The 27,372-nt window shown below is 44.3% G+C and overlaps 1 protein-coding gene across 1 annotated transcript; it reads right to left on the bottom strand.

The window, feature by feature from the left end:
- Positions 1-326: 326 nt before the first annotated feature.
- LOC144497791 (granzyme K-like) lies at positions 327-27,372 on the bottom strand. The gene is made up of 5 exons (XM_078219231.1): positions 27,303-27,372; positions 21,041-21,203; positions 10,939-11,086; positions 5,135-5,398; positions 327-2,580 (listed from the first exon to the last, which is right to left on the bottom strand). Exons 1-5 carry the CDS (start codon positions 27,361-27,363, stop codon positions 2,434-2,436), a joined length of 783 nt encoding a protein of 260 aa, XP_078075357.1. The 5' UTR covers positions 27,364-27,372; the 3' UTR covers positions 327-2,433.

Below are 27,372 nucleotides of genomic sequence, written 5' to 3'. Positions count from 1 at the left end.
GTTGGTGAGATGCCGATCGAATTTCCGATCAGGGAGAAATCAGTCCCCTCCCGTAAGATGTACCCAAAAATCAGTTATGATTTAAATATGTAGGGTTATGGGGATAGGGCAGGAGGATGGGCCTGGATAAGATGCTCTGTCAGAAAGTCAGTGCAAATTCAATGGGCCAAATGGCCTCCTTATGCGCTGTCGGGATTCTATGATTCTGTGAAGTTCAGTCAGTCGGACATGCGGTACTAAGCTGATATCAGACAGTGCTGGTATGGGGGGTAACAAGCTGAGCTGTTGGATTTCAGTGGTGTATAGAATACAAAGCAATACAATTTAAGTCATAAACTCATTTTTATTTTGCAAAGAAGGATATATTGCAACTTATTCCTCAGAGCTGAAATGCAGCATCTTAAAGCTTACTACCAGCAGATATTTAAACAGAATTAATATGTCGGCAAATGATGAAGTTTGAATTATGTCACCTGGCTTGTGGTAAAGATTCTACTTCTGAGCCCGTGTAAAGGATGATAATTATGGCTAATATGTGCAGAATCAGAATTTCTACCTCTCTGCTTCTTGCTTCCGATCTCCTGTAAATTCCCTCTATTTTAAGAAATTATGGAGAGATGGCGAATTTTAATTACCGAGAGGTTTCAGTCAGTAATGCGAGAATTAAACCTATCTGACACGATCAGGCTGTGGTCTAGGCTTCCTTAACTCCTGTCTCTCTCCTGTGTCTCATTGAAACATCCCATTCACCATCTAACCCCCTGGAGAAGGGTGAAAGAGGCAGAGAGGCAGCTTTCAGGCAACTCCACTCAGTAGGCCATCAAAATGTCATTAGGGTCCTATATTAATATATTCATGAGTTTCCATTTGAGTCGGGGTATGCCCAGGCATCTAAAAAGAAGTAAAGTTTCGATGTTAAAGCTGAGAATCGAGTTAGAGAAGGGCAATGGGACTTCACACAGCTATTTGCATCCATCCCATTCCTATCTAATTCCCTTTTCCCGGAATTTATAGACTCCACATCAATAACTGTTTGTGGCAGAGAATTCTAGAAGAAGCGACCGTGTACTTGTTCAAAAAGTCTATTGCAGAACTTGTCGGAAAAAGACAGGAACATAGGGTGGAATTCTCCTGAGTCCCTGCTGGTGAGTTTGATGGCGAGTGTGGGGGAAGAATATGGCGGGAGGCCTGGAAATTGGTTCCGTGTCAGCGTGAATTTACAGCGGGATCTTCCACTGGTGCCCAGTATAGAAGGTCGGAAAACCCACCAGAGGCTGTTAACGGGATGCAGATGAAGGCCCAACAGCCCCATGCCAGATTCTCCACGATGCCGACAGGAAAACATGTCAGCATGAAAGATGTTTGAACAATGTGGCGTGCAGTTGTTGGCATTCACCTGAACACCCAGAGGTCAGGATGGAGACAACCCTGGAACCCACAGCAGTGGGTCAGGGGGAGCATCTGCAGGTGGACCGTCCAGATCCTGTGCCCTGAAGGGGGCCCATCTTTCAATCCCAGAATGTTTCTGGAGATCTATCTTCATTCTCAGGAGGTCCACCTCCTTCCTTCAACAGTGGGTCAGTGATGTTGGGTGCCTTTTCAATACGGCACTCGACAGTGGACTACCTGCCATCCAGGCCTTCCCTGCCATGGGATATGGCATGAAACATCCAGGTCGGGACTGGAAGAGTTGGAGTGTTTTCCCACCAGCCTCCACAGTGGGAAACGTTCCACATTCCTGCCCCCCTGCCAGAGCACTTAGTCCCAAAATGGGAGAATTCCACCCATGGTTACTCACAGCCCATGCCAATTCCAGAATCCTGTGGTTGACCTTGAAAAAGATGGAATCTCATTCAGCCACTTACAAGATCTGCATGCCAGGGGGACAATGCTGGGGTGAGATCTTCCTGCACCAAGAATTTGACTCTTGCAGGATGGTAACATGCTGGAAGAATTGAGGCCTACTGGATTCCCTTGTGTGTAAGTGGAGCCCATTGAAGAGGGCAAGGAGTTATGCAGGTGAGCGAGGTGACCTGGCTGCAGGAGGCAGATGGGTGAGTGAGATACAACTGCAGTGGTCCCACATAAATTAGATGCAAACCCTGCATCGTTGGATGGGTGCAATTCAGGTGATAGTCAGGGCTTGTGTTATTTCTTTCTATGGTCATCTTTCATTCCCATCTTAATTTATCAAACATTTCATAATCTTGACAGGACATAATTCAAGTTAAAAGAGTTCAGTTCTGTTCTAGATATAAAAGGATGTATGAATTTTTTTTTCAGTGTAATTGTTGAATAGGAAATAACTTTTTGGCAAACACTTAACTTCTCACTGCGGCTATTCCATTTCTATGTTTTGCTATTTGAGCTGCAACAATTAATAGGGCACAAATAATATATCAGGCAAAGCTTCAGCTATTACTGGAAGTCTCATTATTGAATTATCTCCTTAATCCAGGGAAGGTAGCTCTTCGAAAGACGTGTGTAAACACCTGGTTTATTGGCGATTGCACAACCGCATCCGAAAGAAACAATTCCGTTGTAATTTCCATTGCATAATAATGGACCGCCCGAATCTCCCTGAAACAGAAGTAACACAGAATGATTTCAAGTGACTGGATTTTCTTTCCAAGCTTGTGTGACTGTCACTGTGGGAATAGTTCTGTTTAAGATAACCCGAACCAAATTATGAACAGAGGAATTACCAATTTTGAAAAAAGGATCAAGGCCTTCTAATTTACCATCCACCATCCGGGTTGTCACGTGATGCCACAAGGATGAGGTTGTTGACTAATTAGTGCATCCCCCATATTTGTCTATTTGTCTTGGTCTGGTAGTAAACCATAATGGCTCGTCAATTATTTGAAGCAGTGTGAATTATTGCCAACCTACCTGGCTGGGAAATCAGATAATGTCAATGGTAAGCTGGCCAGAGGTCCTTTATCAGGCAGTCTATTTTTTAGTTGGCCTGGCCACTGTCTGGCACCGAATGGCTTCACAACCAGCATGTTAATGCTTAGTCCACTTACCTCAATACAGCATGGGCAGGGGCCTGTACTCGTTCTTTCCAACTCCCCCACTCCACCCGCCCCATGCAGCAACTCAATGTGATGGGAATGTGGAAAACAGCATTTTTTTTTCATACTTCGCCCACCACCGCACCCTTTCCATTCCGAGCAGCCCAACCAGCACCATTCCCACCCTTCCTCTCTGTTACCCCTTGTGTGGCACTGACTCTCCAGACATGATTCGCAATGGTGCCTGATATTTGTACCCTTCAAAATTGGCCCTTCTAACAATGGATCAACTTACCCACAACCTCTTAATGATTGCCATTAATCTTGAGTTCAAATTACAAATTCAACAAAATAAATTGTTACTAAAAATGCGTTTTCAGAAAGATATCTGCAAAAGCTGATGGTCTATATCAGTAATATTTGTCAAGAAAAACTGAAATCCACTTGAAAATGTAGCAAGTGCACAGGAAACCTGAATGGGATGTCACCACTACTTTTGAACTATCTAAATGACTGGAGATCATCCAGAATGTCGTTCACCCAGGGTTTCCATCACATCAGTGGTGTTGTGGTAGGCTGTTACTGGATGTTAATTTCTCTTTTACATGCTGTATCACCTCCTCCTCCCCTCCCCACCTTTTTCAATGCGAACTCAAACTGAGTAACTAAAGGTGGTATTGATGCTGGATTTGTTGCCAGATTGAATTAATAGGTCCATTTAATGGGAAGCCAAATAAGTACATAAGGGAGAAAAGAATATAAAATGTGGTGGAAGGTGGCTTATGTGAAGTATAAACACTGCAAAGGCCTATTGACCCAAACAGCCTGTTTCTGTGCTGTAAACCTCTGGGTCATTCTATTTAATGAGGGATTTTAGCTGCAAAGTTAGGCTGGAGAAACTGGGGTTATTTCCGGTGAAGCAAAGGATACTGAGGGGAGATTTGACGGAAATGTCCAAGATTATGACAAGTTTAGATAAGGTAGACAAAGAAAAGTTGTTCCCAGTAGCTGATAAACAAGAACTCGGGGACAGAGATGTAAGGTTTTGGGCAACAGATACAGAGCGGATATGAAGAAGAACATTTTTTACACAGCAAATGGTAATGATCTAGAACTTGCAGCCTATGGGGTGGAGACACTGAATGCTGTCCAAAATAAATTGGATGGCACTTGAGGGAAATAAACTTGCAGGGCAACTGGAATCGAGTGAGTGAATGGGATGGACTAGATTGCTTTACAGAGAGCAGGCAAGGACTCAGTATGCTGAATAGTCCCTTTCAGTGCCCTATGATTCTGCCTTGTTAATCTAATGCTATTATCAATATGCAAGCCAGGAAGATTTAGACAGTGATTCCCCAGTCTGTAGAGCAAGCTGGCCCCAGTGTGGGCTTTTAGAATTGATGGGGAGAATTTTTGAATATATTCAATGTTTTGGCATCAACTACTTCCTGCGGTAATGAATTCCACAGGCTCACCACTCTTTGGGTGAAGAAATGTCTCCTCACCTCTGTTAAAGTAACTAATATTGCTTCCAGCATTAAATTGCTGTGGGGCCCATTAGAACAGTGGGCGAGCTCCTCTGAACTTTTAACTGTCAGGAAAGGGACTGTGGCATCCCATCAAATTCCTGCTCCTGCAGCTGTCGGATTGTTTTGTATTTTATCTTTGTAAATTTACTTTTTGGCACATGGTGTAAATGCCTGGCCCCTGGGAAGCTGGAAGAACACTTTCACTGGGCAGCTGCCCCTTGAAGTCCTCTCTCCTTTCCCCATGGGGCTGACCTCTGTCCAGCACACATCACAAAACAGAGATTGGAGGACTTGTCAGCATAAATTCAGTTATGCTCCCAGCGGGCAGGTGGACTTCCCAGGAGCACGGAACAAGAGAAGCAGCATTGCAGATTGTAGGCCAATGCCCATGGGAATTGTGAGATCAGTGAATTCGCCTCACTGTCTGATGGCCAAGGCTTTTGAAGCTTCTTCCACTGCTGGACAATACAGAGCTCGGAATCTGCTAAACACAGCAACAGCTTCTTTTTTTTGTAGAAGTTCTCAGCTTGCATTCAGCTATCTATTAACCTAGAATTTTGGAGTAACTTTTACCTCATGGATACTTACGGTGCAAGAGTCTCTCCCTCCCATTTTGTCACCAGCACAAAGCACATCCCGTGATATTGCAGGGTGGTAGGTGTAATATTCCGAGCACACGTCCCTGTCTATGACAGTCACATTCACTTCCTGTAATGTGTCAGAAACACTGGCCGGAGGCTTGGATTTTCCCCAACCTGCAACATTACAAATGGCTCCTTTCTTAACATCCTTTCCAGTTGTAGGCAGTTTCAGGACATTCACAAACTGGTTCAGAGTTGCGGTGCCATTGAGCTGGAATTACATTTAAAAAGCACAAGAATCATTTTTACATGCGATTTGAGTTTTCTCAAATTCCATCTTCAGTTACCGGACGTGCAGTCGATTTTGTGAAATACACACAGGGGTATTTACTGAGTCAGGTTTGAGCAGCCACTGACTTAAAGTAAAAAATTATTTATTAGTGTCACAAGTAGGCTTACATTAACACTGCAATGAAGTTCCGGCACCTGTTTGGGTACACTGAGGGAGAATTTAGCACGGCCAATGCACCTTACCAGCATGTCTTTCGGACCGTGGGAAGAAATCAGAGCACCCGGAGGAAACCCGCACAGACACGTAGAACGTGCAGACTCCGCACAGTCACCCAAGTTGGGAATCAAACCCAGGCCCCTGGCACTGTGAAGCAGCAGTGCTAACCACTGTGCCACCTTGGCGACTACATAGCTTTGTAGTGTTTTTTGTTGCACATATTGCTACATTGGTATTTCTAGAGCAATTTATTCCAAGGAAACAAATTAAACATCACACAGTTAAGTTAATCATGACTTTGAACTTTTGCTGGATTAGCACCCATAGATAGTGTTCCACAATACTTTGTAGGTTATTGGACTCATTTAGAATAAACACTCAATATTAGAATAGTTAAAATAAGCCCACCTGACTGCATTTGGGAAAGCCAAGGTTACATGCAGCCCAACAGATGGTCCTTAAAGAGATTGCAGCAAACATCCATCAAAATGATGTGTATTACAAATACTTTCCTGAACGTGGATCCAGGCTAGAATTCCACAGTTGGCGAGTGCTCAACACCCTACCTCATTTCCTGAACTTATTTTGTTTTTTTCCTTCAATTGCCCTGTGCTCCTCTTCCCAGTCACCCTGCGCAATGACATCCCCTGTCCTTTTAATGACCTCCCTGGAGCAGGTTAGGAAAACAAAGGGTAATTAGTAAACATTAGAAATAAGGCATAGTTTTAAGTGTGTTCAATTTAGTGTTTCCATGTAAGGAAGGGCAAACCTATAGTTAGCTCAAGATAGACCAAGGTGTTTGTATGTGTGGGGGTTGGCTCAGTTCCAACTGTGCTTTCATTGTGCTTTGAGTTGCTTATAGCATGAAGAATAAATCAAGGTAGTAGAAGCATGTGGTCATTGCTTAGCAATTGGGGGCTGCACAGTTAGGAAGGCTACACATCATCATCATGCCTTGCATAGTGGTACACACCAGTGTGATCTGTGTAGTGTTGAAGCTTGTAAGAAGTCTTGGGTTCCAAAGGGTTAACGGCTAGATTCTAACTCTTTTGTTTGAGACCAAACCCAAATAAACTAAATCAAATAAACTGAGGGACAAAGTAAAAGGGGCACTTCCTTAAAATAATACTGCCTTAAATAAAAAACAAATCACAAATGAAATTAATAACATTAAACCAAAATGTGATTATAGGGGTCAATAATACACTCCAGTCCCTGTGGTGCTTATTGAGATGTGGAGATGCCGGCGTTGGACTGGGGTAAACACAGTAAGAAGTTTAACAACACCAGGTTAACGTCCAACAGGTTTATTTGGTAGCAAAAGCCACACAAGCTTTCGGAGCTCTTAGCCCCTTCTTCAGGTGAGTGGGAATTCTGTTCACAAACAGAGCTTATAAAGACACAGACTCAAATTACATGAATAATGGTTGGAATGCGAATACTTACAACTAATCAAGTCTTTAAGAAACGAAACAATGTGAGTGGAGAGAGCATCAAGACAGGCTAAAAAGATGTGTATTGTCTCCAGACAAGACAGCCAGTGAAACTCTGCAGGTCCACGCTACTGTGGGAGTTACAAATAGTGTGACATGAACCCAATATCCCGGTTGAGGCCATCCTCGTGTGTGCGGAACTTGGCTATCAGTTTCTGCTCAGCGACTCTGCGCTGTCGTGTGTCGCGAAGGCCGCCTTGGAGAACGCTTACCCGAATATCAGAGGCCGAATGCCCGTGACCGCTGAAGTGCTCCCCAACAGGAAGAGAACAGTCTTGCCTGGTGATTGTCGAGCGGTGTTCATTCATCCGTTGTCGCAGCGTCTGCATGGTTTCCCCAATGTACCATGCCTCGGGACATCCTTTCTTGCAGCGTATCAGGTAGACAACGTTGGCCGAATTGCAAGAGTATGTACCGTGTACCTGGTGGATGGTGTTCTCACGTGAGATGATGGCATCTGTGTCGATGATCCGGCACGTCTTGCAGAGGTTGCTGTGGCAGGGTTGTGTGGTGTCATGGTCACTGTTCTCCTGAAGGCTGGGTAGTTTGCTGGGTACAATGAGAACAGTGACCATGACACCACACAACTCTGCCACAGCAACCTCTGCAAGACGTGCCGGATCATCGACACAGATGCCATCATCTCACGTGAGAACACCATCCACCAGGTACACGGTACATACTCTTGCAATTCGGCCAACGTTGTCTACCTGATACGCTGCAAGAAAGGATGTCCCGAGGCATGGTACATTGGGGAAACTATGCAGACGCTGCGACAACGGATGAATGAACACCGCTCGACAATCACCAGGCAAGACTGTTCTCTTCCTGTTGGGGAGCACTTCAGCGGTCACGGGCATTCGGCCTCTGATATTCGGGTAAGCGTTCTCCAAGGCGGCCTTCGCGACACACGACAGCGCAGAGTCGCTGAGCAGAAACTGATAGCCAAGTTCCGCACACACGAGGATGGCCTCAACCGGGATATTGGGTTCATGTCACACTATTTGTAACTCCCACAGTTGCGTGGACCTGCAGAGTTTCACTGGCTGTCTTGTCTGGAGACAATACACATCTTTTTAGCCTGTCTTGATGCTCTCTCCACTCACATTGTTTCGTTTCTTAAAGACTTGATTAGTTGTAAGTATTCGCATTCCAACCATTATTCATGTAATTTGAGTCTGTGTCTTTATAAGCTCTGTTTGTGAACAGAATTCCCACTCACCTGAAGAAGGGGCTAAGAGCTCCGAAAGCTTGTGTGGCTTTTGCTACCAAATAAACCTGTTGGACTTTAACCTGGTGTTGTTAAACTTCTTACTGTGCTTATTGAGCACAGAAGGCCTCAAGGGTGTCAGTGGACTCTGCATGCTCCCTCTCCAGGGACACCCAGCTGTGAATATAGCTGCGATAGAGGGGTAGACTGTCGGATGACCCTCCCCCGACCCCACACTGCCTGGACCTATTGATGGCAAGTTTGACCAGGCTCAGGAGCAGGTTCATGAGGAAATGCTCCTCCAACCCCATCCCTCTCTGCACCGGGTGAATGGTTTGGCTCCAACCTGTGCCATTAATGTTTAACTCTGGAGATTTAATCAGCAGGATTTACTAGCCTAGGGAGGGGGAGGATGTTGCTCTGGCAACTGGCTTCCTCTTCTGGTTGATGAGACACAGTTGATTCTTGAGAAAACGGCAATTAGCATGTCCAGCACTTCCCCAGAGGGCAACCAGGTGACAAGAGCTGTACAGTGAATCAGCCTACTATGGCACCATGCTCCTTCTGATAGTCAAACTTCTCAGAGAAGTGGATTTGAACTTCCATTATACTAATCCCCTTTGGCTCACACTATTGCCTGAGTCTGTTCAGGACACACTCCAGTCGCCCTTCCCCAAGTGAGAGTCTTCGTGCCTCTTGAGGCAGGGAAACTCCACATTATTATGAGCCCCACTCTGCTCTTTGCCACCTGGCTTCTCACAAACCCACACCCAGGGACCTTAGAGTCACGCCCAGCACTGCCCCTCTGGTACAGTGGTTAGCACTGCTGCCTCACAGCTCTAGGGACCTGGGTTCAATTCCCAACTTGGGTCACTGTCTGTGTGGCATCTTCACGTTCTCACCGTATCTGCATGGGTTTCCTCTGGGTGCCCCGGTTTCCTCTCACCATCTGAAAGACGTACTGGTTAGGTGCATTGACCATCCTAAATTCTCCCTCATTGTACCCGAACAGGTGCCAGAGTGTGGCGACTAAGGGATTTTCACAGTAACTTCATTGCAGTGTTAATGTTGGCCTACTTGTGACTAATAAATAAACTTTAACTTTTTCCACCCACTTTGAAGCTCCCACAAAGGAAGGGCAATCACTCAGCGATGATCTGGACACAAGCCCAGCATGGAGGACATGCAGAGCCATGCTTGCATGTCAGTCACCAGACCCCCTGAGAGGAAGGAGCAACTTGACATGAAGGGAAAGTAAGGCCTGTAAACGACCCCTCCCCCCAAAATCACGACAGTGACCCTCACTCTGAGCTGAACCTACATGTGTCCCCTGTGTCCTCTCTGGTGCTACCTGAGCACTGAACACCCTGAAGGATGATGGCAACCTGAGTACTCAGAATTTCTGGAACGAGTGCTTGATAATGATAATGAAGGTCTAATACAGATAGGAAATATACAGTAAATGGCAGAACCCTTAAGAGTATTGATAGGCAAAGGGATCTGGCTGTACAGGTACACAGGTCACTGAAAGTGGCAACGCAGGTGGAGAAGGTAGTCAGGAAGGCATACAGCATGCTTGCCTTCATTGGCCGGGGCATTGAGTTTAAAAATTGGCAAGTCATGTTGCAGCTTTATAGAACCTTAGTTAGGCCGCACTTAGAATATAGTGTTCAATTCTGGTCGCCACACTACCAGAAGGATGTGGAGGCTTTGGAGAGGGTACAGAAAAGATTTACCAGGATGTTGCCTGGTATGGAGAGCATTAGCTATGAGGAGAGTTTGGAGAAACTTGGTTTGTTCTCACTGGAGCGACGGAGGTTGAGGGGCGACCTGGTAGAAGTCTACAAGATTATGAGAGGTATGGACAGAGTGGATAGTCAGAAGCTTTTTTCCAGGCTAGAAGAGTCGATTACTAAGGGGCATAGGTTTAAGGTGCGAGGGGCAAGGTTTAAAGGAGATGTACGAGGCAGATTTTTTACACAGAGAGTAGTGGGTGCCTGGAACTCGTTGCCGGGGGAGGTAGTGGAAGCGGATACGGTAGTGACTTTGAAGGGGCATCTTGACAAGTACATGAATAGGATGGGAATAGAGGGATATGGTCCCTGGAAGGGGAGGGGGTTTTAGTTAAGTCGGGCAGCATGGTCAGTGCAGGCTTAGAGGGCTGAAGGGCCTGTTCCTGTGCTGTAATTTTCTTTGTTCTTTGAAATGCTGATGTTCTAAAATGAGTTTCCTGGGCTTCTGCGGTGAGTTTCACGTTCCTCCACCTGTGTGGAGTGTTGAAAATTGGAATTTGCAATTTTGCTGCCAAGATTTGCGTTTTCCGATTCTCTCCGGATTTTGCGCCCGCAGCAGCGATCCCGCGCATGGAGTGTTTGGGCACAAAATCACCCCCTATACCTTTTCACTGCTGAGCTGTGTTGGAATGTCCAACATAGGTCATGACCTCATTTAAATGAAGCTTGAGGTCTAATATTGGGTACAGTTCAAGCCAAGCTGTTCAGATACAGCGATCATTCCCTGCACCCAGTCTATAGCTACAGGCTGAAACAGATGAATCTCTACACAATCTAATTAGAAATATTAAGCATTAATGTTTTTACCTCAAGAAGCATGATGTCATTTGTTATCAATTTTGAGTCATACCGTTGATGTGGGATCATCCTTTGAACAGTAAATATTTGTTGTTCCTTCCCTCTTTTTGAAAGTGAGTGAGCTCCAAGGACGACTTGAATCCTATATTTTGGAAATCTTTTGTTGTAAAAGACATGAAGGAAATTAGATCAATTACTTTTGTTAACATTTGTTGTAGTTCATATAGTACCACAGGAGGAATAATTGTAGCAATATAACAGAGACTTGGAAAGAATGCAAATGCCATCATTTGAGTTGAAGTCACAGCTTGTAATAATAACAGTAAATGTGTTTCTTTCCAAATTCTCTGTCCTTTGTTTGGCTGGAATTGTGAACTTGGATTAAGACCTTTATTTAAACAAGAAGCAAAGAAATACACATATCAATTCCTGAAATGAGCTTCTAACCACAAAGCTGCACCATAACAAAAACTACCGCCTTCCAGCTCCAAAATATTGCCTGCTTTTCATCCCTGTCTCAACTAATCTGCTGCTGAAAAACTCATCCATGCCTTACTTGCCTCCAGAATTGACCATCCTCATGGACTTGGGGCTGACCCATGTTCTGTAGCTGGAATTCACGCCATTCACCATTCACGCCGGTGGGATTTTCCCATCCCGCTGCAGTGAACGGAGATTTGGCTGAGCGCCAAGTTGTCCGACCTCGCTGCAGCGGGAGCATGCCTTGAACGGCCAATAAGATCATGCCAGAAGTTTCATAAACAGGTCATCCAACTCTCTACTGCCCTTGTCCTAAATCACAATGAGCTCCACTCACCCATCACCCCGTGCTCGCTGAGCTACAATGGCTCCCAGTCAAGCAGCACCTTGAGTATCACCTTCAAATTTGCATTCTTGTTTTCAAGTCCCTCCGTGGTCTGCCTCCTTCCTATTCCTGTAATCGTCTCCAGCCATACAACACTGCTGAGATATCTTTGTGTCTCTAGTTCAGGCCTCATTGCGGTGATAATGAACCCCTCCCTCTGACTGAAAGCACCAGCACTCCGAAGTTCCTTTCTAAAGGGGTTTCAGTTAAATGATTGGGATAAATGTCCTGTTTGTTCTGGGACCTGGACCCTCAGATGGGACACACATGGCATGATGTGGATGGCCCGGTGTACCACTGTCTATCATGTTCACATTGATAGCTCACAGAAACTCCCAGCCCGAGTCTACATCCATCTATTTCACAGGCCCTACACGAGGTACACAGAGGTTTCATCCATAATGAGGCCCTGCAGTGTCCCTAACATAAAACCTGATGTATTCAGGTCCTAAGTTAATTTCTGGCTCTCCAGGTGTCCAGTAAAGGGTTACAGAGGCAGTACCCTTTTATGCGGAGTTCTATCCTGGTTAATTTTCTAATGGCATTGCTGCAACGGCCTCAGTGCTCAGCGCCAACAACTGCCAGTTTCCAGATGCAATTTTACATCTCATCCGCTTCATCCTGGACCACAATATCTTCACCTTCACCAACCAGTTCTTCATCCAGACACACGGAACAGCCATGGGGACCAAATTCGCACCTCAATATGCCAACACCTTTGGACTCATGGTGAACAATCACTGAAACAACTCTATGATGACATCAACAAGTTCCATCCCACCATCAGACTCACCATAGATTACTCTCCGGAATCGGTTGCATTCTTGGACACACGCATCTCCATTAAGGACGGTCACCTCAGCGCCTCACTGTACCGCAAGCCCACGGATAACCTCACGATGCTCCACTTCTCCAGCTTCCACCCTAAACACGTTAAAGAAGCCATCCCCTACGGACAAGCCCTCCATATACACAGGATCTGCTCGGATGAGGAGGATCGCAACAGACACCTCCAGACGCTGAAAGATGCCCTCATAAGAACAGGATATGGCGCTCGACTCATTGATCAACAGTTCCAACGCGCCACAGTGAAAAACCGCACCGACCTCCTCAGAAGACAAACAGTGGACAGAGTACCCTTCGTTGTCCAGTACTTCCCCGGAGCGGAGAAGCTACGGCATCTCCTCCGGAGCCTTCAACATGTCATTGATGAAGACGAACATCTCGCCAAGGCCATCCCCACACCCCCACTTCTTGCCTTCAAACAACCGCACAACCTCAAACAGACCATTGTCCGCAGCAAACTACACAGCCTTCAGGAGAACAGTGACCATGACACCACATAACCCTGCCACAGCAACCTCTGCAAGACGTGCCGGATCATCGACACAGATGCCATCATCTCACGTGAGAACACCATCCACCAGGTACACGGTACATACTCTTGCAATTCGGCCAACGTTGTCTACCTGATACGCTGCAAGAAAGGATGTCCCGAGGCATGGTACATTGGGGAAACCATGCAGACGCTGCGACAACGGATGAATGAACACCGCTCGACAATCACCAGGCAAGACTGTTCTCTTCCTGTTGGGGAGCACTTCAGCGGTCACGGGCATTCGGCCTCTGATATTCGGGTAAGCGTTCTCCAAGGCGGCCTTCGCGACACACGACAGCGCAGAGTTGCTGAGCAGAAACTGATAGCCAAGTTCCGCACACACGAGGATGGCCTCAACCGGGATATTGGGTTCATGTCACACTATTTGTAACTCCCACAGTTGCGTGGACCTGCAGAGTTTCACTGGCTGTCTTGTCTGGAGACAATACACATCTTTTTAGCCTGTCTTGATGCTCTCTCCACTCACATTGTTTCGTTTCTTAAAGACTTGATTAGTTGTAAGTATTCGCATTCCAACCATTATTCATGTAAATTGAGTTTGTGTCTTTATATGCTCTGTTTGTGAACAGAATTCCCACTCACCTGAAGAAGGGGCTAAGAGCTCCGAAAGCTTGTGTGGCTTTTGCTACCAAATAAACCTGTTGGACTTTAACCTGGTGTTGTTAAACTTCTTACTAATTTTCTAACTGTCAGAGAGCCTCACTTGTGATTTTGTGATACCCGCTGTCTGTAGTAAAGCCTCACCAATAGAATATATTCAGCAAAACAACCTCATAGAATACTTATAATGCACTTTAGATTGATATGAGGAATTGATGTTGGTGTCATCAGGCCATTACTCACACAAGTTACTAATAATAGCCTGTGGTCATTTTGTTTATCCTGAATGTTGCTCGGGATGTTACTAATGAAAGAGGAAAAATATACAGATGGGTACACATAAGATGATGGCCTGGCACACAAACAGTCACCTGGGAAAGAGACATTAAACAGACACTGACTTTCAGTACAAGCAGCTACCTGAGGTTAAAACATAAAGGACAGACAGCTATCCAAAGTTAAACATGCAGGAATCAAGTCTTACAGGAATCCAGACAGGGCTTAAAGATAAGGACAATAGGAATAGATAATGAGATTAACTACAGGTGGGATCGGGAATACATAACTGCAGGAAAACCAATTACTGTCAACTACTGTATGAATAGACTGAAACTAAAGTCATTGATAGTCACTGACGTAGGAAATGTATCCATTCATAGAACAATGCGATGTTAACATGCTTATGTCTGTATCTGTCTGTATTTGTCTATAACGATGTGTTGATGTGTTTAACGATCGATCACCTACTTGATTACAACGATGTGATAATGGCTAGATGTCCGGTCCATCTATTGTGTGAAGGGTATAAAGATGGACCGCTCCTATTATCTCATTGAGAGAAGGTTTTGCTGCTTGTCAGTGCCTTTTCTCCATGAAGCTTCGTTAAATAAAACTATTGTTGAAACCTTCAAGCCTGACTCACAAGTGGCATTTTTCCCACAACAATTGGCGTAGTCGGCTAGAATCCTATTGCTGGTGAGATCGATTGGCCACGATTGGAGCCGGGGTAGAGATCACTGAATCTGTGAGAGTCAGACAAGATCAAGAATACAGTTTGCAAGGGGTTAAACTTAAGGGGTATTTGTAGCAATAAGTATTGTTGTATATGATATAGTGATAAGTACTAATTGCTGATAGTGATAAGTAACTGTTGCTTGTGCTGACTGACAAAGAGGACAAGGTAGTGCCTGTCTCAAAACCCTGCCTTAGAACGGTTGTTAAGAGGAGGAACCTCCCACGCGAAGGCCAGGAGATTGAAGTGGGGAAAGAGACACCAAGGGCACTTAGGATTGTGAAGCACAAGTGACAGAGGTCAGTTAACATCAAACTCTGTAGTGGCGAACAAACGCAGAGTTGCCATCTGATTGCATGAAAGTTTGAAAAGTTGGGAACTGTACTGTCAATGTTGTAAAAAACGGGGCGGAAAAGGAGCTTGATCAACTCTGACCTAAACCGGACTCCGGTGGAGAAGCACATTGCCGAGGTGGCAATAGTGGAAGCCGTGAGTATAACTTGAAATCCTGTAACGGTAGTGAAACACGGTGCTAGAGCAGTAATAGTGGCCGGGGGTAGTGAAGTCCCTACGGTAGAGAGCACACTTTACTAGTGAGTAATCGTGGCCGGGGTTAGTGAAGTCTGCGAAATGGCAGATAATGAAGTTAAAAGGGGACCTGCAGGATCCCTCATTGAAATTTACATGACAGACAGGAAAGAGTTAATAAAGAGAATGCAAAAGGATGGCTGGGATACTTCTCACACCTTAGAGCAGCAGAGAGAATGGATAGATAAAGGAAAGAGAAACAAGACAAAGAAGATAGGAGTGATGTTAACACATCAGTTAGCTGGTCTAATTGAGCAAGTAGTCGCCTCTACTAAGAAGTGGAGAGAAGATAAAGAAAGGATTAGAGAATTAGAATCCCGAATGAGGGAACTGGAAAAGCAAAACCAGGTTTTAGAAGAAAAGCAATGGAGAGGGGAAACTGTTCCTCTACCTCCTTACAGATCCACACAGCAGGAACCAACTGCTCCCCCAGAGGAGTGGGAAGCACTAGAACACAACTTAGCACCAGTAACCCGAGGGGGAACAAATGCGCGACCAAAGGCAACTTATCAACCCTTCACCCCAGGTGAGAGACAGCAGATAGTGGCTTCCCTGGGTAAATTACAACCTAGAAGCGCAAACACTAAATTCTGGGAAGAATTAGACACAATCTGGGTCGGACACCAATTACACCTGAGAGACATACACCAGCTGGTCAGGGCAGCCTGTCCAGCGGATAAGTGGAGGCAGGTAGCAGGTGGACCCGCCGCTCCTCCAGCACTGGATTATAATGGGGGATGGTGGACACATGCAGTCACCCTGACATCGGAGATAGATGCCCAACAGACACCCTTCACCCAGTTTAAAGCAGAGATTCAGAGGATATTAGGGAATGCTCCCACTAACTGGAGCAGAATTACCACAACAAAACAGTTAAAAGGGGGAGGAGTTTCTGAATACGGGGAACGATTGTTCCAGATATACCAACAGTGCTCAGGACAAGGGAACCCAGGTCGAGGGGATCGAGCGTTCATCCAGGTTTTAAGGATGGACTCTCTAGTGCTCACCAGGTCATCCTAAAAATGGGAGTGATTATGTCCCAAGATTACGATGAGTTGGTAGAGTGGGCTGGTGGCATACCTGGAGGTGGATAGGAGAGATGTTAGTTTTTGTATTTCAGTGTTTGTGTGATTTGGTAGCTTGTCGAATGTAGGTGGTTGTTGTTGTATTAGATTGAGAGCAGGAGCTGAAGCCTGTTTGTTCCTGTGGAGTGTTTGTTGCAGGCAGTGGGTGCAGTGCTTTGCACCTTGGTTTAGCCTCAGGGGGGCTGGGGGAGTGTTAAAACTGTTAAAGATTAAAGTGATAAGATTTCTTGAATTTACTTCTGTTTTGAGTTAATTACAGTTGGAAGAAAGAAGAATAAAAGCCTCTGTCTTAATCAACGTTCTATATTCTCTTTGAATGTTTTACTCTCATCCCAGTTTGAAATGTTAAGTTTGAATGAAAAAGGATGTGCTGTGGAATGACTGTTGGAAGCTTCCATGTGTGTCTGTGTGTGTTTAAACAAAGTGGTTGCGTGGATGTTTTGTTCACTTTAATGTTTTAATGTTCTTACCCTAATTGTGATTTTACAACAGTGGGTTTGATAAAGAGTTTAAATAAAATTGGAAAGTAAATTGAAATTTAAGAAAGGATTTAAACCTTGGAAGGAACCATGTGCTCTTTCTTTTGTCTTGAAGTAGAAATTATAAGAGTTAGTTGAGAAGTTAAGAGAAGAAAATAAGTAATTTTGTGGAAAGGTAGAAAAGCAGGAACAAAAGACTGAGGTAAATATATTGTCTCTGAGTCAGTTTAAAGTATATCAAATCAGTGAAATACAGTATTAAGGTCCGCAGAATATCACAATTTATGAACGTCTGATAGTTTAGTATTCTGTAAGCGGTTAAAATTATGTACTGCCGTCGGAATTTCATGTGCCATCTATTGTTCAAGGTTTGCCAAATACAAATCTAGACAGTTAAGAATCAAACCAAAACGTTTCTAATCAAAGAACTAGTATGTATTGTACCTACTTTCATTTTGATTCGGCGCCTGTTATTTTCCTAGAGTGCGGGGGTTTTGATCTGGAGCTCAGTTTATAAATGGAAATGGCTTGAATTAAAGGGGTTTGGATATCATGGTTACGATGTGTAAAGTGGTATGGTACAGCTGCTGCTTGATTATTTTTATTATACAGTATAGCATTGCCAAATAGACCCGAGAATAAAATCAAATCCTGAAAAACCTTAACCAACTTTGTATGATATATTTATATACTATATATTGTGTATTGATAAAGACATAATTATTTTGTGAAGTACTGTGGTGCGGCGCTTGCACACAAACAAATGATCAAATTAGAGATAAAGTAAGAGTACATCATATAAAGATTGTAGCTGTATGGCATGTGATTTTAATGGGGAAAGTGATGTCTTTTGATAAGATTACATACAAATGAATGGATGTCCAGCTGCAGCTAAAAAAGGCCAGTACAAAGTGTTATTTAATTCACACTAAGCTTTCTATGGAAGGCGGATATGTAGTTAAATGTAAAACGCATTAGCTAAAGCCATACAAACATTGGGAAAAATGTGGACAGAGGTACTGCCCACTATACTAATGAGATTAAGGGCTACCACAAACCGGACAACCGGGTTAACCCCTTATGAGCTAATGATAGGACGGGCGATGCAATTACCCGAAAGCATCATAACAGGTGGGACCGATGTAGGTCCACTAAAAGATAAAATCAGGAGATATGTTCTGGAACTAAGCACCCAACTAAAAGGGATGCACAAATTGGTGAAGGACAATCAGGAAATAAAAGACGCAGAGAGAGAGCTTGAAATGCTCCCTGACGTCCCAACAGCGGGAAGTCGCGTCCTAGTGAAAACATTACCTGACAAACCAATGTTTGCACCAAAATGGAATGGGCCATATGAAGTTATAATTAGTGGAGTGTATAGACATAAGAGGGAAAGGGGTCTGGAAGCATTGGACACAGCTAAAACTATACAAGGGGACAAATAAGTAATTAAATTGATGAACTAACGAAAATGCTTTCCTCAACACACGCAAAGACTGAAAGCAAGAACGACTGGCGCGTGCGGGTTGAATAGACAATATAACTTGTAAAGATGATATGAATTATAGTGTTAGGTTTGATATTTGATCGTTGCGAATATGTATGTAATCGCGTATGTAACTGTACTACTTTGCGTTGTCGCGACTGTAAATTTGACTGGATTGGAGGATAACTTGTTTTACAAAGCTCACATACATTTACACGGGAATCGAACTGTATGTTACCCGTTAGCACAATCGGTAGAAGCCCTATTTGTAGCCACCCCTGGGTGGACCCCTCATGACTTATATACTGTAGATACATCAGATACACCCTGTAAGGGACAAATTGGCAAATATAAAAGAGGTATACAGGGGAGATGTGTGGGACTTGTAAACCCCACAGATCCTGTGTGCAGGGGGTTCCAACAGGGGGGAGGAAAAGCTTGTTCACATACTGCAAGCTATCCACTTTGTTTTACGGGGCAGGGATGGGGATGTGCCTATGCCTTGGTCCCTAAGAATGATTCCGGCGTACAGACGCAGTGCATCCATCAACATTGTCAGGTTAATAAGGGACAGTTTACTTGCACTTGTGATGAACAGAAATGTCTGAATATGTGGACTAACAGTCCTGGGAAACAACACTTCAAAAGCACTGGAGGCTGTTAACCAAGAAATGGCTGAACTGAGATTATATGCACAGCAGACACGATACGCAGTGGACTATCAGTTAGCATAAGGGGGAGTGTGTACAATTATAGGCAATAAATGCATAACCCATGTCACAGACGAGTCCTGTAACATTACACAGGTCATCAATAGCATCAGAGAACAACTTGATAGCTTCAGACAGAGACCCAAGAAAGGGAGTAACTGGCTGGAATGGCTAGTGGGGGGGGGCGGTTCTGCGAATCTTACTTATTACATGGATTGGTCATGCTCATTTCAATTGTAATTGTCTGTTGTCTCATTGTTGGATGCCTAAAAGTCTGTTGCAAGGTGATGGTGACTAGAATTGTGCCAGGAGCCAGTGTATACATCGAAGAAGAAACCCCGATGAAGATCCCCAAAGACATCAGAAGAAACAAAGAAGGAAAGAAGAAGAACAAAGAATTATACATATAAAAATTGCATTATTGCTCTAAGGATTAGTGAAACTCATAATCCGACCAAAAGCGGGGACTGAAGGAGGAAAAATATACAGATGGGTACACATAAGATGATGGCCTGGCACACAAACAGTCACCTGGGAAAGAGACATTAAACAAACACTGACTTTCAGTACAAACAGCCACCTGAGATTAAAACATAAAGGACAGACAGCTATCCAAAGTTAAACATGCAGGAATCAAGTCTTACAGGAATCCAGACAGGGCTTAAAGATAAGGACAATAGGGATAGATAATGAGATTAACTACAGGTGGGATCGGGAATACATAACTGCAGGAAAACCAATTACTGTCAACTACTGTATGAATAGACTGAAACGAAAGTCATTGATAGTCACTGACGTAGGAAATGTATCCATTCATAGAACAATGCGATGTTAACATGCTTATGTCTGTATCTGTCTGTATTTGTCTATAACGATGTGTTGATGTGTTTAACGATCGATCACCTATTTGATTACAACGATGTGATAATGGCTAGATGTCCGGTCCATCTATTGTGTAAAGGGTATAAAGATGGACCGCTCCTATTGTCTCATTGAGAGAAGGTTTTGCTGTTTGTTAGTGCCTTTTCTCCACGAAGCTTCGTTAAATAAAACTGGATTGTTGAAACCTTCAAGTCTGACTCACAAGTGGCATTTTTCCCACAACACTAATATAATCCTGTTTCTAACAATGAGAACATAGGTGAAATCACTGACTGGACTTATGGGGTAGAACTATTATTAGGGACAGAGGTTCTTGCCACTTGGATCCATATAATCCTGCAAGTGAATGGTCTAATAAGTAAAGTAAAGTTTATTTATTAGTCACAAGTAGGCTTACATTCACACTGTAATCAAGTTACCATGAAAATCCCCGAGTTGCCACACTCAAGCGCCTGTTCGGGTACACTGAGGGAGAATTTAGCATGACCAATATACCTAACCTCCACATCTTTGAACTGTGGGATGAAACCGGAGCACCCGGAGGAAACCCATGCAGACACGGGGAGAATGTGCAAACTCCACACAGACAGTGACCCAAGCTGGAAATCGAACCCAGGTCCCTGGCTCTGTGAGGCAGCTGTGCTAACCACTGTGCCACCTGAACAGACAGTTCACTTCCAGCTGGACAAGCATTGGGGGACAGAAATACTCTTGATGGCACAGCCTTGGGTTTGTGTGGATAGCAGATGGTTGTCTGATCAAATACAATCATTCTCACCACGAGAGAACCAAATAATATTTTGCCATCTTACAACAAAGCCATCGGTGGAAGTAAATAATTGAATCTTTTTATCAAATCAAAGGTATCTGAGTACCAGTAATGGTATGGCTGTAGTGTTTGAAAGTAATTATTTGATGTGAGTTAGATTTGGGAGTTAAACTATTTTTATAATTGAATTCATAATCAGCAATATTTCATCTGTATAAGTTCACACTTTAACTTACGATTCACAGTGTGCTGCAGTCAGGACCCATCTACGTTCAATCAAAGCTCCTCCACAACGATGTACATAGCGGCCAATTGTCTTGCTATATTTCTGGATCGATGCCATGAAAGGTTTTGAATGGGGTTTAGCTTCATGGCCTCCGATAATTTCCACACCATGATCTGTATTAAAAAAGAAGATATTGAAAGGCTATTTGATTGGTTAAAATACAACAGTCACAAGAACAGGTGACAGACTGGGTATTCTGTGGTGAGGGTCTCATCTCACTATCTTCCAGGAGGAACTTGTGAGCCAATCAGCGGGAAATGTGGGACAGAAACAGACTTGCAAACGGCAGCATGTTTGCTGAGGAGAAAGAGGTTTTCACACAGGAGGCAAGGGGGAGAAGGGAGTGAGGGAAAGGCTGTTGGGCCTGCAATATGGCAGACTGTTCAGAGCCACAGGGAGGACATACTGCCAGGGTCATGGGGTGGACAGACTGCCAGGATCACGGGATGGGTATATTGCCAGGGTCATGGGCAAGACAGGCTCCCAGGATCACGGGGAGGATGTACCGCCAGGGTCACGGGATGGGCATATTGCCAGGGTCATGGGTTAGGCAGGCTCCCAAGGTCACGGGGAGGACGTACTGCCAGGGTCATGGACAGACCGCCGGTGTCATAGGGAGGACAGGCTCCCAGGGTCACAAGGAGGTCAAACTGCCGGGGTCAAAGGGAGGACAGGCTCCCAGGGTCATGGGGAGGTCAAGCTGCTGGGATCACGGGAAGGACAGTCTCCCAGGGTCACAAGGAGGTCAGACTGCCGGGGTCATGGGGAGGACAGACTCCCAGGGTCACAAGGAGGTCCGACTGCTGGATCAATCCAGTCCTAAGTGGACGCACTAAAGGTCTTAGCAGCAGAATGTGCATCTGGAGCGTTTATTGATAAATTCATTAGTGATTGGTTGGTAGGGGACATCGAAAGCGATGTACTCAGAAAACAGCTCCTGAAACAGATGGACCTGACTTCACAGTCTGCTTTAGAAATGTGCATTTTAAATGAGCAGTCCATGAGATTGAACAGATAATTCAGGCATGAAACAACATGGTTTACGAGGGAAACGGAAGGGTGTGCAGTACAGGGGCACTCTGCATCAATTGATGAACTATCTGCAACATTGCATAAAGATTTACAGTGGGAAACAGCACCATTTCAACAAGCTCGTGCTACCAAATAAACCTGTTGGACTTTAACCTGGTGCTGTGGGACTTCTTACTGTGCCCATTTCAACAGGACACTGAAGTATTTTCAGTTTGGGGGCAGCCTGCACCAATTGCAGCCCCCAGCACCTTCCAAACAGGGCGCAATATCTCACCTTTGGAAAAACATGCAATCACTGTGGCAAGTGAAATCACTTTGCCAAATGCTGCAGATCCAAATGACAACAGCCTCTCCCCAGTGCCAGCAGTACCCCTGACAGTCACTTCCCCAGGGACAGGCGTGTAACTCGGACTCAGTGTCATCTGAATGAAACGACCAAGGCACCATCAATGCAATCATCCATGCTCTATTGCAAAAGTGTGGAACTGACCACTCAACAAAGGAAAAGTATTCTCGACAGTACAGATAATCTCAACCAATACCAGTGAAAGTCAAAATTAAAATGGGGGAAAGTGCAATGTTCTGTGAGAAATAGACCTGGAGGCAACACTGGATCCCAATCAGCAGTCTGACCTTGTGGCTTACGGTGGACAGACAATCACCAGCAAGGACTTGGCCACACTTCACTTCCCAGTCCATCAAAGCTAATTCATGTCTCACACTAACATAGTTATCTTTACTGAGATTCAGGACCCTGGTCTCAGAATCAACTACGTTATGGAATCATAGAATCCTACGATGCAGAAGGAGGCCATGTGGCCCATCGAGTCTGCACTGACCACAATCCCACCCAGACCCTATTCCCCTGACCCCATGCATTTACCCTAGCTAGCCCCGCTGACATTATGGGGCAATTTAACCTAACCCGCACAACTTCGGACTGTGGGAGGAAACTGGAGCACTCGGAGGAAACCCATGCAGACATGGGGAGAATGTGAAAACTTCACACGGTGACCCATGCCAGGAATCGAACCAGGGTCCCTGGCGCTGTGAGGCAGCAGTCACGATCCACTTTGATATAGAATTCTATCATATTATGGTCACTCATCCCCAAGGGTTCTCTCACATCTAGGGACCTGTACAAACTAGAGGGGTTTTACCTGGGCAGGATTGGAACTGATGTCCTGAGCGGAGGGGAGCAGGATACTTGCTAGAATGGTTGAGGAGGGTTTAAACTAATATGACAGGGGGATGGGAATCTCTGTAAGGATCCAGAACAGGGGAATCAAGAACAAGAGGAAAAGAAAGCAGGGAGAATAAGAAAAGTGATAGGCAGAGAAATCAAAGGCCAGAGTCGGATACGGACACAGTAGAAAATAGTAGGAACGGGACAAGAAACATTAAAAGGGTTCATTTTAAGATTTTGTAGCTGAACACCTGGAGCATTCGATATAAAGTAGATTAATTAGTTGCACAGATAGCTGTAAAGGAGTATAATATAGTTGGCATTGCAGAGACATGGCTCCAAGGTGACCAAGGATGGGAACTAAACAATGAGGGTTATTCAGTGTTCAGGAAGGACAGACAGAAAGGAAAAGATGGTGGGGTTGCATTGTTGATTAAAGAAGATATTGATACAACTAATCCTTTCTCATTGCACATTGCCCAGGCCAACATGGCCTGTTCTCTTGTTGATTCCTCAATGTATTGCTCAGAAAACCATCCCGTATACACTGCAGAAAACCATCCCGTATACACTCCAGAAAACCATCCCGTATACACTCCAGAAAACCACCCTGTATACACTGCAGAAAACCATCCTGTATACACTCCAGAAAACCACCCTGTATACACTGCAGAAAACCATCCCGTATACACTCCAGAAAACCATCCTGTATACACTCCAGAAAACCACCCTGTATACACTGCAGAAAACCATCCTGTATACACTCCAGAAAACCATCCTGTATACACTCCAGAAAACCATCCTGTATACACTCCAGAAAACCATCCTGTATACACTCCAGAAATTCCTCCTCTATTGTGCTGTGACTAATTTGACTCACCCAATCTGGATGCAGATTAAAGTCGCCCATAATCACAGATGTTTCTTTAGTACATGGAACTCTGATTTCCTGTCTAATGCTTTTCTCAACATTACCACCATAGATTGGTGGTCTATATACCACCCCCACCAATGTTGTTTGCGCTTTGGTGTTTCTCAACTCGACCCATACAGATTCCACATCATCTGTACTAATATCTTTCTTCAATATTGTATCAATATCTTCTTTAATCAACAATGCAACCTTTTCCTTTCTGTCTGTCCTTCCTAAACACAGTAAGAAGACTCACAACACCAGCTTAAAGTCCAACCAGTTTATTTAGTAGCACGAGCTTTTGGAGCATTGTCCCTTCATCAGGTGAGTGATGAACACTGAACTAAACACTGAATAGCCCTCAAGATTTAGTTCCCCTCCTTGGTCATCTTGGAGCCAAATCTCTGTAATGCCAACTATATCATACCGTTTTACATCTATCTGCGCAACTAATTAATCTACATTGTTTTGAATGCTCTAAGTTTCAGGTACAAAACCTTAAAGTGAACCCATTTAACATTTCTTGTCCCGTTCCCATGATTTTTTTACTCTGTCTTTATCTGACTCTGGCCCTTGATTTCTCTGCCTATCACTTTTCTTATTCTCCTTACTGTCTTTTCTTCTTGTTCTTGATTCCCTTTGTTCTGAAACCTTACATAGGTTCCCATCCCCCTGCCATATTAGTTTAAACCCTCCCCAACCACTCTAGCAAGTAACCCCCCGCCCCCCCCCCCCCCATCCCCCCTCCCCAACCTCCACCTACCCCCCCCCCCCCCCCCCCCCCACCAAGGACATCAGCCCTGGTCCTGCCCAGGTGTAACCTGTCCAGTTTATATCGGTCCCACCACCCCCAGAACTGGTCCCAATGCCTGAGGAATCTGAAGCCCTTCCCCCTCACACCATCCTTTCAGCCACGTATGCATTCCATATTCTGCTGTTTCTACTCTGACTAGCATGTGGCACTGGTAGTAATCCTGATGTCACGACCTTTGAGGTCGTACTTTCCAGCTTGCTTCCTAGCTCCCTGTGTTCTGCTTTTAAAACTTCATCCATTTTTCGACCTATGTGGTTTGTAACAATGTGTGCACGACTATTGGCTGTTCGTCCTCCTCCTTCAGAATGTCCTGCCACCACTCTGAGACATCCTTGATCCAAGCACCAGGAAGATAACACACCATCCTGGAGTCTCATTTGCGGCCACAGAAATGCCTATCTATCTTCCTTACAATTTAATCCCCTGTAAATATTGCATTTCTGTACCTATTGCTTCTCACCTGTGCAGCAGAGCCAACCACGGTGCTGCAAATTTGGCTGTTGCTGGTGTCCCCTGAGAGGCAATTCCCCTCAACAGTATCTAAAATGGTATATCTGTTTTGCAGGGGAATAGCCACAGGAGATTCCTGCACTTCCAGCCTGGCCCTCTTACTCTGCTGGATGGTCACCCATTCCCTTCATGCCTATGGAGTCTGAGCCTGAGGTGTGGCCACCTCTCTATACTTGCTATCGATGATACTCTCCACCTCACAGATGCTCCACCATTTCCCCAGATGCTGCTCCAGCTCTGAAACTCAGGTTGCCAAGAGCTGCAGCTGGAGACACTTCCTGGTCACATGCTGGAAATGTTCATGGTCTCCCACATGGAGCACGAGGAGCAGACCACGGTTTGGAGTTCTCCTGTCATGACTTTCCCCCTTTAAATTAAACTGTTGGAAGATGATTGATATCAGAATATAACCAATTCCTAGGGCCAATCTTCCCACTCCTCGTTACTGCTGAATATAACTCTTACAAACTATAAACCACAAAAACTACCTCTGAAACTATGTGATAACTATAAGTGATAAAACTATTAAATGCTTACCCAACCTTACCCACTACTTACCTATCAGCTCTTTCCCTGTGTCCTCTGCTACAGCAGTAGGACAAGACCACTCCTGAGATTTCAATGTTAGAAAGCAGGGAGAAAAGGCAGAAGGTGCCTCTTTTCCCCTCTGCACCAAATTCCCACTCAGCTCCAAATTCCCGATAGCCTCACCCTCACTCTGGATGTGTCTCACTCTGGGTGAGGTCTCTCCCACAGTTTGTGCACAAGTTCACTGGTCAACTTGCAAAGGTGTCAGAAGTAAACAAGGGAAAATTATTAAATTTTACTGGACCTGAAAATGGGGGCCATAAGAAATCATTAAACACTTACATATATTTGGAAAGACTAAGTTCAAAGAAGTGCTGAGGACCATTAAATCAAAGATAAAATGGAAATAGGCTATTTAAGGGGACATGTTGAACTGAATTGTTGGCTGTGTGTGGGGAAGACATCCTTGAAACAGTTTTGTGCAAGAGAAGGTGTAAAGTCTCAAAACCTCATCCAGAAAAACAGAGAAGTTAAATTCCCCTCCATGGAACTGAAATCTATAAATTGGGTGTGCATTTGAGATAAATAAACTTGCAGAACCTGGGGTTAGAGTGAGAATTGGAAGTGGATGGATTGCTACGGGCCAAGTATCCTCCTTCAGTACCGTAATCGCTCTCAGATTCTATAGAACAACGGACAACACAAAGGTGATCAATAGATTTATCAACTTATCAGGCAGGTTGGCAGCATTTTACTTCTCTCTGCACTGAGATACTTTGCTTTGTTTGAAAAATATCTTTGCTTTTTCTAAAAGTAATAAATAAAAAGACATAAAATATGGGGAAGTAAATATCCATAGCAACAACACAGAAGTAAAATTCTGCAAATGTGGACATCTGAAATAAGAACAAAATTTGCTGAAAATACTCAGTAGGTCAGGCAGCATCTGTGGAGATAAAATGATTTAATATTTCAGGTCGAAATGATGTTTCATCAGGACTCAAAACACACAGTGCAAATGTAATCTCAACCTGAAGTGTTAACTCTCGATATCTATCAATGTAAATATAGTAAGGAACACATTTGAATATATTAATATATTTGACATTGAGAGTTTAGGCTAATTATGATAAAAATTCTTAATACATAATTATTACCACTTAAGGATTATTATAATACATCCTAATATAAATATACCAAGTATAAAAGTTGTTTATTTTGTTACTTACAGGTTGGAGTAAGGGAAACAACAATCAAAGAAATGAACAGAGTATATTGTAACCACTTCATTGTTGCTTC

This window comes from Mustelus asterias, chromosome 1 (assembly GCF_964213995.1).
Source record: "Mustelus asterias chromosome 1, sMusAst1.hap1.1, whole genome shotgun sequence".
Classification (NCBI taxonomy): domain Eukaryota; kingdom Metazoa; phylum Chordata; class Chondrichthyes; order Carcharhiniformes; family Triakidae; genus Mustelus; species Mustelus asterias.
The sequence above is the reverse complement of the archived record's forward strand: the minus strand, read 5'-3'. Positions and strand labels throughout refer to the sequence as shown.

Bases quoted from the DNA above. Each gene is read 5' to 3' on its own strand.
- LOC144497791 (XM_078219231.1), bottom strand. From the start codon at position 27,363: ATGAAGTGGTTACAATATACTCTGTTCATTTCTTTGATTGTTGTTTCC. The intron at 5,399-10,938 runs GTAAAAACATTA...ATGTAATTCCAG, and splicing joins ATGACATCATGCTTCTTGAG to CTCAATGGCACCGCAACTCT. The intron at 2,581-5,134 runs GTAAGTATCCAT...CTTCTGTTTCAG, and splicing joins GAGGGAGAGACTCTTGCACC to GGAGATTCGGGCGGTCCATT.